The sequence below is a fragment of the Camelus bactrianus genome, chromosome 16 (genome assembly GCF_048773025.1).
Source record: "Camelus bactrianus isolate YW-2024 breed Bactrian camel chromosome 16, ASM4877302v1, whole genome shotgun sequence".
Lineage (NCBI taxonomy): Eukaryota > Metazoa > Chordata > Mammalia > Artiodactyla > Camelidae > Camelus > Camelus bactrianus.
Genome location: NC_133554.1, coordinates 47,668,016 through 47,681,393, shown reverse-complemented (window position 1 = coordinate 47,681,393; position 13,378 = coordinate 47,668,016). Strand labels below are relative to the sequence as shown.

At 34.2% G+C, this 13,378-nt stretch overlaps 1 protein-coding gene across 15 annotated transcripts in view; it reads left to right on the top strand.

Moving 5' to 3' along the window:
- Window positions 1-13,378, top strand: part of BPTF (bromodomain PHD finger transcription factor) — a 128,066-nt gene that overhangs the window by 39,297 nt on the left and 75,391 nt on the right. For 12 of the 15 annotated variants that reach the window (XM_045511959.2, XM_045511954.2, XM_010948665.3 and 9 more), the window contains exons 3-5: window positions 1,271-1,494; window positions 6,879-7,082; window positions 7,592-7,780. In XM_045511959.2, coding sequence (XP_045367915.2) covers window positions 1,271-1,494; window positions 6,879-7,082; window positions 7,592-7,780 — 617 coding nt within the window. The remainder of the gene's footprint in view (window positions 1-1,270; window positions 1,495-6,878; window positions 7,083-7,591; window positions 7,781-13,378) is intronic. The other 3 variants (XM_045511961.2, XM_074343498.1, XM_045511960.2) reach the window with 1 other exon arrangement.

The following is a 13,378-nucleotide window of genomic DNA, read 5'->3' as shown; positions in this document are numbered from 1 at the left end:
TTGATTTACTACCCTTCTAGTAATAGTAATATTTTCTATTTATTGATCACTAATGACGTGCCCAGGCACTATGATAGATGCCTCATTATGATCCCTTTACTTACCTTATAATAGCTTGCATTGGCTCTGAAGACAGGTACTATTATCCCCATTTTATCTGTTCAGTAAACTCAAGGCACTCTATTTGAACAACCTCTAGTTATTTTGATTTCCTAGCCCACAGCAGCTTAGGAGAAAATACTGTGCTCATTGTCATGGAAGAGAGGAGTGAGTGCAGCGGCAAAGAGGGATATCTAAAAGCATGACACACAGTTAGGTGAATAAAATGACTCAGAGGCGCAGAGAGGTTGTGTCTTGTCCACGTTCACGTATCTTGTCAGTGACCTTGCCTGTTTAAAGCCAGACCTTTCTTAAAGCTCTGTTCTTTCAGCGCCTTGCGCTTGCCTTTGAGTAGACAGGAAAGTTAGACTCTTTCTTGTCAGATACCTCATACACACTCCTGAATTCTTTTTGAGAGAGAGAACCGCCGACACTAGTGTTTCTAAGTCTGGTCCTAGACGTTAACTTGCCTTGTGTTAGAAGCGACCACCCTGTTGCAGCCTCCACCTCCATTACTAGTGAGTGGCGTCTTCAGAGAGATTTAAGCAGGAAAGGAAGCCGCTCCTCTCTCCAGTTTGAGCTTTATTGTCTGTAAGGCAAGATGAGAGATGAGACATTGTCACTTGTTTGAGATGACTCAAGGACCAGAATTTAGCAGAACGTTTACACCATTTTGATGGAAATGTTTCTAAACTGTATTGTAATGTGGCCCTGCTCTGTACCTGCCACATACTGAGCATAGTTTAAATATTTCTGGTTAAAAATCTTGCTCATCATATTGTTACAGTGATGATCTTAAAATTGATTGAAGTGTAACCAATGCTGTCCTGCACCATGTACTCACATGCCCTGAATTTTAAGGTCCTTTTTCTGTGTGTCATGTTTTTAGATATCCTTCTTTGCTGCTCTACTCATTCATCTCTTCCCACGACTATAAGCACATTATTTTTATCCTAAGCTGCTTTGGGCTAGGAATTCAAAATAATTAGAGGTTGTTCAAATAAAGAATACCTTGAGTTTGAATGAGACTTGAGGGCATCTCTTGTGAGCAAATATATTGAGCTTTAGTGCACAACCTTTGAGTTAACGTATTTTAACTTTCACTGGATAGATTCGGTTGTCAGTGCCGTTACATCTAATGTAGAAAGTGCTTTTTGCTCTTTTTAAACAGAGAAGAAGATACAGAAAATGAAAATGAAAAGAAAATTTGGTACTACAGCACAAAGGTCCAGCTTGCAGAATTAACTGACTGTCTAGACAAAGAATACTGGGAAGCAGAACTCTGCAAAATTCTAGAAGAAATGCGTGAAGAAATTCACCGGCACATGGACATAACTGAAGACCTGACCAATAAGGCTCGGGGCAGTAACAAATCCTTTCTGGCGGCAGCTAATGGTGAGAGGGAAATTTCCTCATTTTACTTTTTGTTAAATTTGAAGTAAACTCCTGGTATGAAAACACTGCAGAATTTGAAGATACATTAAAAATGATGAATATTTTGCTTTAATTCTCTGTATTTCATATTCCCAAGAGAACTTTGTTCATCCTGACATAAATGAGGGATCCTGTGCGTTTTAGTGTTTTGTATCTTTCCTTGGTCATTACTGATATTTCCCAATTTATTTGTTTCTTTAATTCAAGTGTTTTATTAACTCTTTTGGGGAGTCCTATTTTTATTTATGAGACCTGGTATTCTTTTAAAATGTACTCTTTGTTTTCTTTTTTTCTAGTAAGCTTTTAATTTTAGAGTAATTCTAGACTTACAGAAAAGTTGCTAAGATGGTTCAGAGGGTTTCATATACCCTGTTATCAACATCTTACATTAGTGTGGTATATTTGTCATAACTAATGAATCAAGGTTGATATATTGTAATAAGTTCATACTTTATTCAGATTTCCTCAGTTTTTGTCTAATGTCCTTTTCCTGTCCCATGATTGCATCTGGGACACCACATTATATTTAGTCCTCGTGTCTCTTTAGGTTCCTCCTGAATGTCACGAGTTCTCAGACTTTCCTTATTATTTGATGACCTTGACAAGTTTTGAGGAGTGCTGGTCGGGTATTGAGTAGAATGCCCTCAAGGTGGATTTGTCTCATGTTCTTCTCATAGTTAGCTGGGGGTTATGAATTTTGGGGGAAAAGACCACAGAGGTGAAATGCCAGTCTCATCATCTTATCAAGAGTACCTACTATCAACATGATTTATCATTGCTGATGTTAACCTTCATCCTCTGGTTGAGGCAGTGTCTGTCAGGTTATTCGACTGTAAAATTATTCCTCCCATCCATCCTGTGCTTTGGGAGAAAGTCACTACACATGGCCCACACTTAGGGCGGAGGGGTTATGCTCCACCTCAAGGGAGCAGTTATCTACATACATTATTTGGGATGTTTCTGCACAGGCGATTTGTCTATTCTTCATTTATTTATTCAGTCATTTACATCAGGATGGACTCATGGATATATTTTTTATACTTTGGGTTGTATTTCAATTACTACCTTATTTTGTTGCTCAACATTTTGCTTTTTAAAAATTCTTTGCTTTTAACAGATAATAAATGCCTATGTACAAAAGGTTATAACTGGAAAAGTCTCTTTTCCAGAGACAGAGATTAATGCCATTTTAAAAAATCCTGCCAGACATACGCTATGCAGGTTTAATAAGTATCACATGGGTTTTCTAATAGTGCCTTAGACTTAATATAGGTAAAATGATTAGGTAGCACTCTGAAAGTACTCTTTAACTGCATGGTCCTGCTCTTTTACATACATTCTCTGCTCTGCATATAATCCTATTTTTCCCATTCTCCATTTGCTAAAAAATTTCCCCATTCTCTATTTGCTTAAAATGGAATGTTTACATTTAATAAGTATATTTAGTTCAGCTGTATCCAAGCTTGTTCTCATACATACTGCATCAATTTTCTCTCAAATTCATGATTATTTTTGGAGAATGATATGCTGTCATTTACAAATACTGGTGCACACAAATATACTTTGTCTTCAGAAACTAGCAGACTTAGTTACCAAGGACTATGTTTATTCATATCTGATCATTGGAAGTACTTTTCTATTAGATCTGGGGGTTTTTTTTCATCAGGTAAGTGTTACTCATCAGAATTCTTTGGGGAGGTTGTTAATTGCAGTCATATGATCCCTTTCTCACTCCCTTCCATACTATAGATCAAATAATAGAAAGTTTTATAAGTTTCAGTCAGGTTACTTCCCCTCTTAATTTCTTTTCATGAATCACGGTGTTAAAACTGACAAATCCCTTTTTGCTCTCTTGCATTCTCAGCTTTTAGTGCAATAGTAAAGAACCACGTGGTCCCCTCAAAAGCAATGTGAAGTTGTTTTTATCAAGTGTGTTGAATTAGAATTTCTAGAGTGAGCTCGTCTGTGTATAAAATTGTAAAATTAGTTAAGCGTTTTATAATAATGGAAGCTAGCAGAGAGAGCTCTGAGTGTTAGGACACAATATGTTCTTAGAGCCAGGGTTAGGCCACGGTTTGTGTGCAGCTACCCTCTTAATAAAACTAGAGTTAATTTAAATAAGGTAAACTGCACCTTGGATTTAACAGTGAGATCTAAACAAAGAGTGACATTTTTCTTCTTTTTTTCCTTTTTTTCTTTTTTCTTCCCCCTACCCCCTCTTTTTTTGTAAGGTGCAACCAACGTGGTACTAGAGGAGGAGGGATTCACAAGAATTGAAAATTGATGGGGAAGAGAAAGGGAAACTAACATTTTTGAGTACCTTCTGTGGGCCAGGTGTTCACCTAGGTGTTTTACAAGCCTTTAATCCTCTCAGCAACTTTCTAAGGAATGTATTGGCGATGAATTAAACATTCAGATAGAGGGATTCCCCCCATTAAAACACTGGTTTGCCACCGTTACTTTTATTTGCTCTCTCTAGCAACCAAAATCTTGGCTATGATAGTCAGTTTAGGAGCATCCAGCCCAGGTAAATACCCAAAATAATATCTAGTGGTATTGTTTAACTTGGAATTTTGTGAGATTGAAAAAAAAAAAAAAGCCACTGGGCTTCTGAAATAGCCAAGAATAATTTGTGGTATCATAACATTGATTTCAGAATCACAGCTCATCCTTACGACTTGACATTTTTAACTTCTCAAATAGTATAAATCCTTTGAGATGTTTAGCCCTCTGGCTTTTATATACATATATGTCCACTTGAGGGGAGTTTAATTCTGTTTTTGATAGTTGAATTTTTCTTTTCTGTTTTTTCCTACTATTTCACAAAAAAATCTCCAGACTTACAGACGGCTGAAAGAATTATACAGTAAACACCCATAAGCCCATCATCTGGATTCTACAGTTTATTATATATTTGTAACTATAAATAGTTTATTGTGTTTATTTTGTCATATACCCTTTTGGTGATTTTGTTTTATAATGCTTTATTTTGCTTCTTTGAAGGAAGTTTATTTTTGGAATAAACTTTTCTAAGAGGAGATAGTTTTTAAAATCTGATAGGTTATTTCTTTCTGTATAGTTTTGAAATATTCCTGCAACGTATAGGACATATATGTTTATGCATATTTATTGTAGATCCATTATAACCTAAATTGATTATTTCTTCTTTCATCTTTAATATGTATGTTTTTTCTCTCCCTGACTTTTTTGGTCTGTTTTTCTATGGCTCTGAGTACCATAGTTTTAGAACTGAAAACAAGCACATATAGGCTGATAAATAACGTGTGTGCTTGATAGAGTGGTTAACAAGAGAGAATATTTGAAACTGGAACCTTTATAGAAAATCAGAGACCTGTGGTCATTCTACCTGTGTTTTTCATCTAACTTAGGTCATCTAATAATTAGGTTAAAAAAAGAATGTTGTTCAATTCCAGTAAATGACACTAGGGAAATTGAGAGGGATGTAAGAGTTTGGTTGGGAAAAGCTGGCAGTTGAAGATCAGGGTGGAGCTATGTCTGAAAGTAAGAAATAACATGGCTCTAAGAAAAGCAGATAATTGGTACTTATAATTTCTTTTTCTACGTATAAATATCTTTTAAAAAGAGTGACTGAGATGAGATACTTCCATTGATAGGTTTAGTGTACTTAGCAAGAGTAAATGCAGCCAGGGCACACAGGAACTGCAAGCAGTGCGTACAGATAGGTGAGAGGAAATGATGTAAAAAAGGATCCTGGGATGACATGGATGATGAGAAAGACAGAAAATACAACAATTGGAATTCCTCTCTTTGAAATTGTTGCCCTATAGCTGACTTAGATGATCATATAATCATTGGCTTCGAACTCTTAAAGGGATTAGGAATAGAGATGGTGAGAGAGAGTGAGGAATCAACTCCAACCACCTCAAGTGTAATCACTTTACCAGAAAGATCAGTATTTTTCAGTGATGACTTTACAAGGTTTTTCTAATCCTAGCAAACATTCTAGAAACCTGCAATTTAAGAAATATTGATGAAAATGAAAGTAGAGAACATTTAAACAAAGGAAATTTTAAAACCCCGAAAGATGTCTAATGAGTGCATGTCATTGGCATTAAACATGTTTCTTCTTGTTCACAAACACTGTGCTCTAGTTGGTAAATTTATTTTTCATAATACAGCTTAGCAATTCTGAAACTAATTTACTGTGTATAATAGGAGTGACTAAATAAATAGATATATTGTAGATAATGAAAGCAGAACTTCTGTCAGACAGACAAGTTAGAGAATCAACAGAGGAATGCTTGAATGAACCACACAGGTACCACCCTCCCCCGACAGAGAGATGCAGAAATAATATTGATGTGTATATACATGGGTTAGCATCCATGCGTACATTTCCTAGTTTTGTTGATGGAGAGAGTGTAGAAGCAGTGACACCCCTGTTGTAACAAGTACACATAGTGCCCAGATCATAACTTCTAAACATCATTCTCTGATAGGTATCATATCATGATTTAAAAAAAAAAAGAATCAAAGCTCCTTGAGAGGTGGTGGATTGTAGGGCTGGGGCAGGGAAAATACAAGGTGAGTCTGGAGCATCTCGTAGTGCTGGTAAGTAAGAAAATACTGAATCAATGAATGAATGATGTTTAAAGGATACAGGTCTAACCTGGAAAAGCTCTCAATGGCCAAAGCTGGAACAGTTTGAGCAACAAAATAAAAAATGATAGTAATGGACATAACCCAAAGAATATCATTAATATCCAGGAGTCCCTGTGGTCTGCACCAGACTGTAGTATATATTACTCTGCCCAAGTTGAAAGAAGATGAGAGCCCTTAGGGATTGAGTGAGCAGAAACTTACGGGACTACAGAGAGAAATGTTTCCAAATGCACCTCTGTTTTCTCTTTTTACAGTGGAGGCCTTAGGGTCAAGTAGCTTGCAGGCTCACATAGCTAATTCAAGTCAGATCTGCACTAGGTCATGCGTCTCTAGGTTTCTGTCACTGTCCCACACTGCCCAGTCTGTGGGTCTGTATCAACTTACAGTTTTTCTCGTATGGCAGAGGATATGACAGTAATCTCATCAATCTCAGCTTTAAGAGGTAGACTAATTTTTCTTTCTTTCCTTTTTCTTTTAAAAGAAATTAGAGCCTGTAATTAGCATGTATTTTTTAGAAGTGAAGGTAAACAAATTGAGTTTTCTAAACATCGGAATTTTATTGATAATCTTGACCCTTATTTCATAGTTCTAATGCTTTTAACAAATTTAACTTTAATAACTTCTATTAAAACTCTTAAGTGGCATTTGTAATACTTTTATATTTGGTATATATGGAAACAAAATGTTTTATTTTATTGTAGAAGAAATTTTGGAATCCATAAGAGCAAAAAAGGGAGACATTGATATTGTTAGAAGCCCAGAAGAAATAGAAAAGGACAAGAATGAGACTGAAATTAACTCCAAAGACACTGAGAAAAGCAGAGAGGAGTTTGAAGACCAGTCCCTTGAAAAAGACAATGATGACAAAACAGCAGATGACGATCCTGAGCAAGGAAAATCTGAGGGTAAAAGCATTACTTGGTTAAAAAGAAATATTTCATCAGTGTTATGAAATCTCCAGTTTTGCTTGCAAAATGAAAATGAATCTTTTTTATTATAAACAGCTATTTAATTTTACATTTCCTCCTTATAGCATGCTTAATCATCGTAATGAGTTTTGTATTTTGGTGGATTTGCTATAATGTTATACCCCTATCTCTGTTTATCCTTCCTAACAAGGTGCCATTTCCCTGTGAGATTTGTTGGTGAAAAAAATACTATTTTTATTGGTATGTGATAAAATATGTTCATTTTAAAATTAACTTTTTAAACATTCTTGATATATTAAATATTCTTAAATGCCCTTTAGATTACGTATTGCAGAACTATCCCAGAATCTAATTGCTTCAAAATGGCCATCAAGTAAAAGGTTTTTTGATGATCATTCATTTTTCGTAGTTGACTAAATGTGGCCACTTGTCCTAAAGCAGTTTTAAAGGATATCTTTAAAGTTTTGTTGTGCATTTTACTGTAGAGCCAACAGAAGTTGGGGATAAAGGTAACTCTGTGTCAGCAAATCTTGGCGACAACACAACAAATGCTTCTTCAGAAGAGACTAGTCCCTCTGAAGGGAGGAGTCCTGTGGGGTGTCTCTCAGAAACCCATGATAGCAGCAACATGGCAGAGAAGAAGGTGGCATCTGAGCTCCCCCAGGATGTGCCAGGTACAGAGGGCAGTGTATCAATGCCTCTGTAATGGGGGGGAAATCCTTCCCTTTTGAGTAAAAGCTGAATGTCACCTAAAACTTTAAAGTATGTTTTTCATTCATGCTGCTTGCTTACATAAGTGCCATCCCTTATTGCTAAATTGTCACCTAACATTTGGAGTTTGACAAATGTTCTTGCATTTAGTGCTTGAAACTCATCATAATATTCATGCTTTAAAAAATTCATTTATCTGTTTTTGTCTAATAGACTCATTTTTATATTTTAATCATCAAAACATAGTGGCAGATATTTTGGTTTTAAGTACTTACATACTAATGGCTCAACGTTGAATGATCTGACCATTCCAGTTCTATATTTACTAACAGATTAATTTTATGTTTGCATGTATGTGGTCATGTAAGTTTTTTTAAACAACGTTTTAAACCATAATGTTACGATAGTAAACCATTGTCATAAAACATTTTTTGTAAGATATATTTTGACATGGAAATGTAAGTTAACCAGTAATAAATATTTTAAGCTTTTTAAAATTAAAATTATATTCTAAATAAGTTACATCACACCAAGAATGTCATGTCTTTCCTTTTGCCATTTTTAAAAATGAAAAAAATTTATTACAGGGTATTATATGTATTTTTTGAAAAACAAATTAGAAAATTTAGATGAGCAAAACAAGAAAATAAACACTGCTGATCTCATCAAAAATCAGGAATTATAGTTAATACTTTGATGGGAATCCTTAAAGAATTTGTCTATGTATTTTAAGAATACTATGTAATTCTTTGCCTTTATTTTTTTTGTCCTCTTTATTTTGGTCATTCTGATAGGAACTTAGTGATATCTTATTGTGATTTGAACTTGCAGTTCCCTGGTGACTAAGGATGTTGAGCACCTTTTTGTGTATGTGTGTGTATGTCGTATTTTGTGTGTCTGTGTGTGTGTGTGTGTGTGTATGTATATGAATGTATGTGTCATTTGGATATCTTCTTTTCTGAAGTGCCTGTCACTTCTTTTATTCCTATTAAGTGGTCTCTTTTTTTATTTATGGTTGTGTCACTGGTCAGGGTCGGTCCAGTCCCTCTACTCCATCTTGACTGAAAGCAGAAGTTTCTATGTTGATTTTTTTAAAACTTTTAGCCCAGTCTCATGTTCCTGGAATAAACACAACTTGGTTGTAATATATTTTTGTTCTTAAGTATTGTTGTATTCGATTTTCTAATATTTTGTTTAGGATTTTTGCATCAGCTTTCATGAATGAGATTGGCTTATAGGTTCCTTCCCTGATAGTGTCTGTGTCAGGACTTGGTGCCTAGACTGTGCTGGCCTCATAAAATGAGCTGGTACAAACTCCCACTTTTCCTTTTATCTGTAAGAGTTTCTGTGGGTTGGCATTTATTCTTTAAATGTTTGCTAAAGTCATCTGGTCCTGGAGTTTTTGTTGTGGGACAATTATTAACTGTAGATATCATTTCTTTGGTAGATTGTGGGTTATTCATATTTTCTGTTGTTTTCTTGTGTCAATTTTAGTAAGTTTTCATTTTTCTAGGAATCTACCCACTTCATCTAAATTTTAAATTTCATTGGCATTGTAACATCCTGTCCTTTTAATGTCTACAGGATCTGTAGTGATGTTATCTTTTTTATCCAGAAATTGGTTCTCTGTTTTCTTTTTTAATCATTTCACAAGACCTAACAAATTTTATTAGTCTTGAAAGAAAAATAACTTTTGGCTTTGTTGATCCTCTCTATTAGTATGCTTTTTCTAGTTGTAAAAAAATCTTTATTACATTCCTTTCCTTTTCATTTTTGTGAATTTTTCTTCTTCACTTTTTTCCCCCTAAACCACTCTATTAAGGTATAATTGACATACAAAAAGCTGTACATATTTAATGTATACAACTTGATGAGTTTTGAGAGAAATACACACTGTGGATCCATTGCCACAATCTATGGCATAAATGTATCCACTACCTCCAGTAATTTCTCATACCCTCTTTATTATTTTTTCTCCTAGCTTCTTAAGATGGATGCTTTAATGATTTTTAGTTTTTATTTTTTCTATGTCTGTTGTCAAGGTTATAAGTTTCCCTCTAGGTACTGCTGTAGCTGCATCCCATAAATTTTCATATATAATTTTGTCTTTGTCATTCAGTTTAGAATATTTCCCAATTTCCTTTATGATGTGTTTTTTAAAAATACCCATCACTTATTTAGCAATGTATTGCTTAATACCCAAACATTTGGAGATTTTTGAGTTATCTTTTTGTTACTGATTTCTAGTTCAACCCAGTGTAGTCAGAGAACAATCTATATATGGTTTATGTCCCTTAAGATTTGTTGAGGCTTGTTTTGTGGTCCAACATTTGGTTTACACTGATTAACTATCTCACATACACTTGAAGAGGATATATATTTTCAGTTTTTGGGTGCAGTATGGGACAATTAGGTCAAGGTTTTTAATTGTGTTTTTCAAATCCTTGTTATTTTTCTTCCCTCCCTGCAAGATACTTTTATGTTATTTCTAACTATTTACTGTGAGATTGCCTTTTTCTCTTTTGAATATTTTTAGTTTATGCATTATGTAGTTTGAAGCTGTGTTGTTAGCTACACATAATTTTTATATTTTTTGAACTGACTTTATCATTGTGTAATGTCCTTTATCTGTAATAATATTCCTAAACTGTAACAGCTCTATTTTGATTAGTATTTGTATTGTGTATCTTTTCTGGAATAGAAAAATCTATAAAAATAACTTGAGAATTTAAAATCTCTTTAGAAATACCTCTACTTTAGAATATCTTTATATAAAATATAGTTTTTGAATTTCAAACTATATTTTTAAAGTCTTACCAGAGAGCACTATCATTTTCTTATGATAGGCAGCATTATGCAGAGAAAAAATTAGAAATCTATAGTTTAAAAATCTGTGGGAGTGAGAACATCAGAAAAATGGGCAGATTTCATGATTTCAAATTGGGTATGATCAGTGATCAGAAAGATTTTATGTGCCTGAGACTGAAGATTAAACTGAAAAGTTAGACCATATTTTGGGAAATGTTGGTAAACATCACTTTATATAGTTAATCTCTGAATACCTGTTTCTCACGTTTCCCCCTGTGTCTACACTCCAGACACTTCATTTCAGTTCATGAAAATAATTGTGCTGCCAAAAATGACTTCTTATAGCAAGTGTGCTGTTTATTACTCAATATAACTTCTTTGTAGTTAACAAAAAGCCCAATTTCAGAATTACACTTTTGTTCTGGATTTTAGATTTGAAGCTTTTTGTTCTAGAATGTTGAGTTTTCAGTTTATAAGGGGAAAGAGGGGGATGTGTCTTTCCAGTATTTTAAGTTCAAATTCAAATTCATATTGAGAATTTGTATTCAGACATATAATACAGACAGCATTTGTTTTATTTAAGTTATACCTTTAGATTTAATACCTGGGATTAAGAAAGTATCAGCAGTAGATAAAACTGGCTTTATTTCCATAACTATTTTTAATTGCTTTATAATGTTTCCATGGATGTATTGCGACTCTAACATCTATAATGTTGAACTGTAAGACATGTTGATTTAACGTATTTCTTAACTTTTTGGGATAAATGATATCTTAAAAGATAGTACTTTGCTTTAGGTTTGAGTTTTATTACAAGGGAAACTCAGTGGATATAAGAGGCTTTTGAATACTAGGTGCTGAACTGATGTATTGCCCACATACTTTTTCCTCATTGAATTGATTGAAAATGGCTTTTGGAGGTTCTGTAGCTAAATATTGCTCTTTTATTTCTTATTCTTTTTAATATGTTTGGTTTTAGCGTCTGGTCTAGAATTTTTGGACTATGAGGACTTGTGGCAGGTGATATCTTCTTTATGGTGTTTTGAAGCAAATGCTTGAGATTTCTTTAATCCTATAGCTTAATGAAGTAAAGAGTTCTAGAACAAAGTCAGCATTTTAAACTGAAATGAAGAAATACACTGTTTTCCACTTAAGACAAGTTAACAGAACTATGTATTATGGGTTATAATAGTCCCCAGCTCATTAACGCCTTGAAAATTTAAATGGATAGATTCTGAACTCAGTTTGCTTTCAGTGGATTAACAGGATTTTTTAGATTAGAACACCTTGGTGAGGGACTGCCTGCCTGCTCTTTTATGAAGTACCATTATCTTCCTAATATCAGAGAGCACTTTCTCTGAAGTATTTTAAGATATCTATAGTCCGAATCTCTTAAATTCCTATCCCAGAATTATTTTCTTAGTTAAAACCATGCTTGGGGTATATTATATGCTAAAAAAAAAAAGGTTTTTTGTGGGCTGGTCTGGAATTGAATCACTTTTTCTTACAGTTCTGTGAGAAAACGCACTCTGAATTCTGAGCTCATAAATGAGGGGACGTCTTTCTATGCTGTTTCATTACTTGAGAAGATGGTTTTTAGACAATTATAGATTAGGAATACTGCGCTTTACAGAACCAGAGCCACAGCTGTGAAAGGAATGATTAGTGAGGAATTTGATGCTATTTGTGTGAGACTTCTTTTCTTCCAAATATATGCGTTTTCCAACATGGGTTAGCTGATTATATTACTGGCTTGCAGCTGTCAGATTTTAAATTTGCCATTTCTGTCTTTCATATAAAATTTTCTTATTATGAGCATGCACAGAAGTTCTTATTTTCAAACATGCACAAAAATTGAAAATAGTATGATGACCCCTCCCCCGTAGATCTAACACTTAGATTTTAAAATCATTGATATTTTATCCTAGTAGCTTCACCTATGCTTTTTTTTTTAAACTCCTTTTTTTGGGAAGGAGGCTCCAAATTTTTTTAAATGTCCCCCTTTGACCATATAGCTTTGTACTATTAGATAAATCATAGTACTTAGTTAATTGCATTCATCACTGGTCATTTCATAGTCCCCCTTAATTTATTCATTCATGTTTGAAATTATCTTTGTTAGTGAAATAAACATCTAGGAACCTATCGCCCAAAGCAAAAAGTTAAGTCCTGCTTTGAAACTAACCTGCGTTAGACCACCTCCTTAGTCCCATCCCCTGCATCCTTCTCTCCTGCCTGCAGTGATTGTCACTCTGAATCCTGTGCTAACATTTTGTTTCCTTTTTATAAGGGAAATCCAGCAGAATTAAGACTGTTGATACTGGAGGTCAAAGTGCTGTGTAACTCACATACTCTTGCTTCATTGAGTTGATCTACATGGTTTGCTAAAAACTGTTTTGGTTGTTTTAAACTTTATAGCAAGTGTGTTGTGTTAAGTATATCGTGTTAAGTGTGACTTTGAGGGGGGTCTTAATTTTTTCACTTTATGTTACTAATGTATGTTGCTGGAGTTCTTTCATATTAACTGCATTATAATATTCCTCTGTGGAACTATACCACAGTTTATTTATCCCCTTTCCTGTTGATGTGAACTTGGGTTGTTTCCTACTGCAGTATTTTAAAGCAAATCCCAGACATCATGTTATAATCAGTACTACATACATCTCTGAAGAATATGGACATTTTCTTACATAATTTAAGTGCCATTATTATTTTAGTAAAATGGACAACAATTCCTTAATGTCATCTACTGT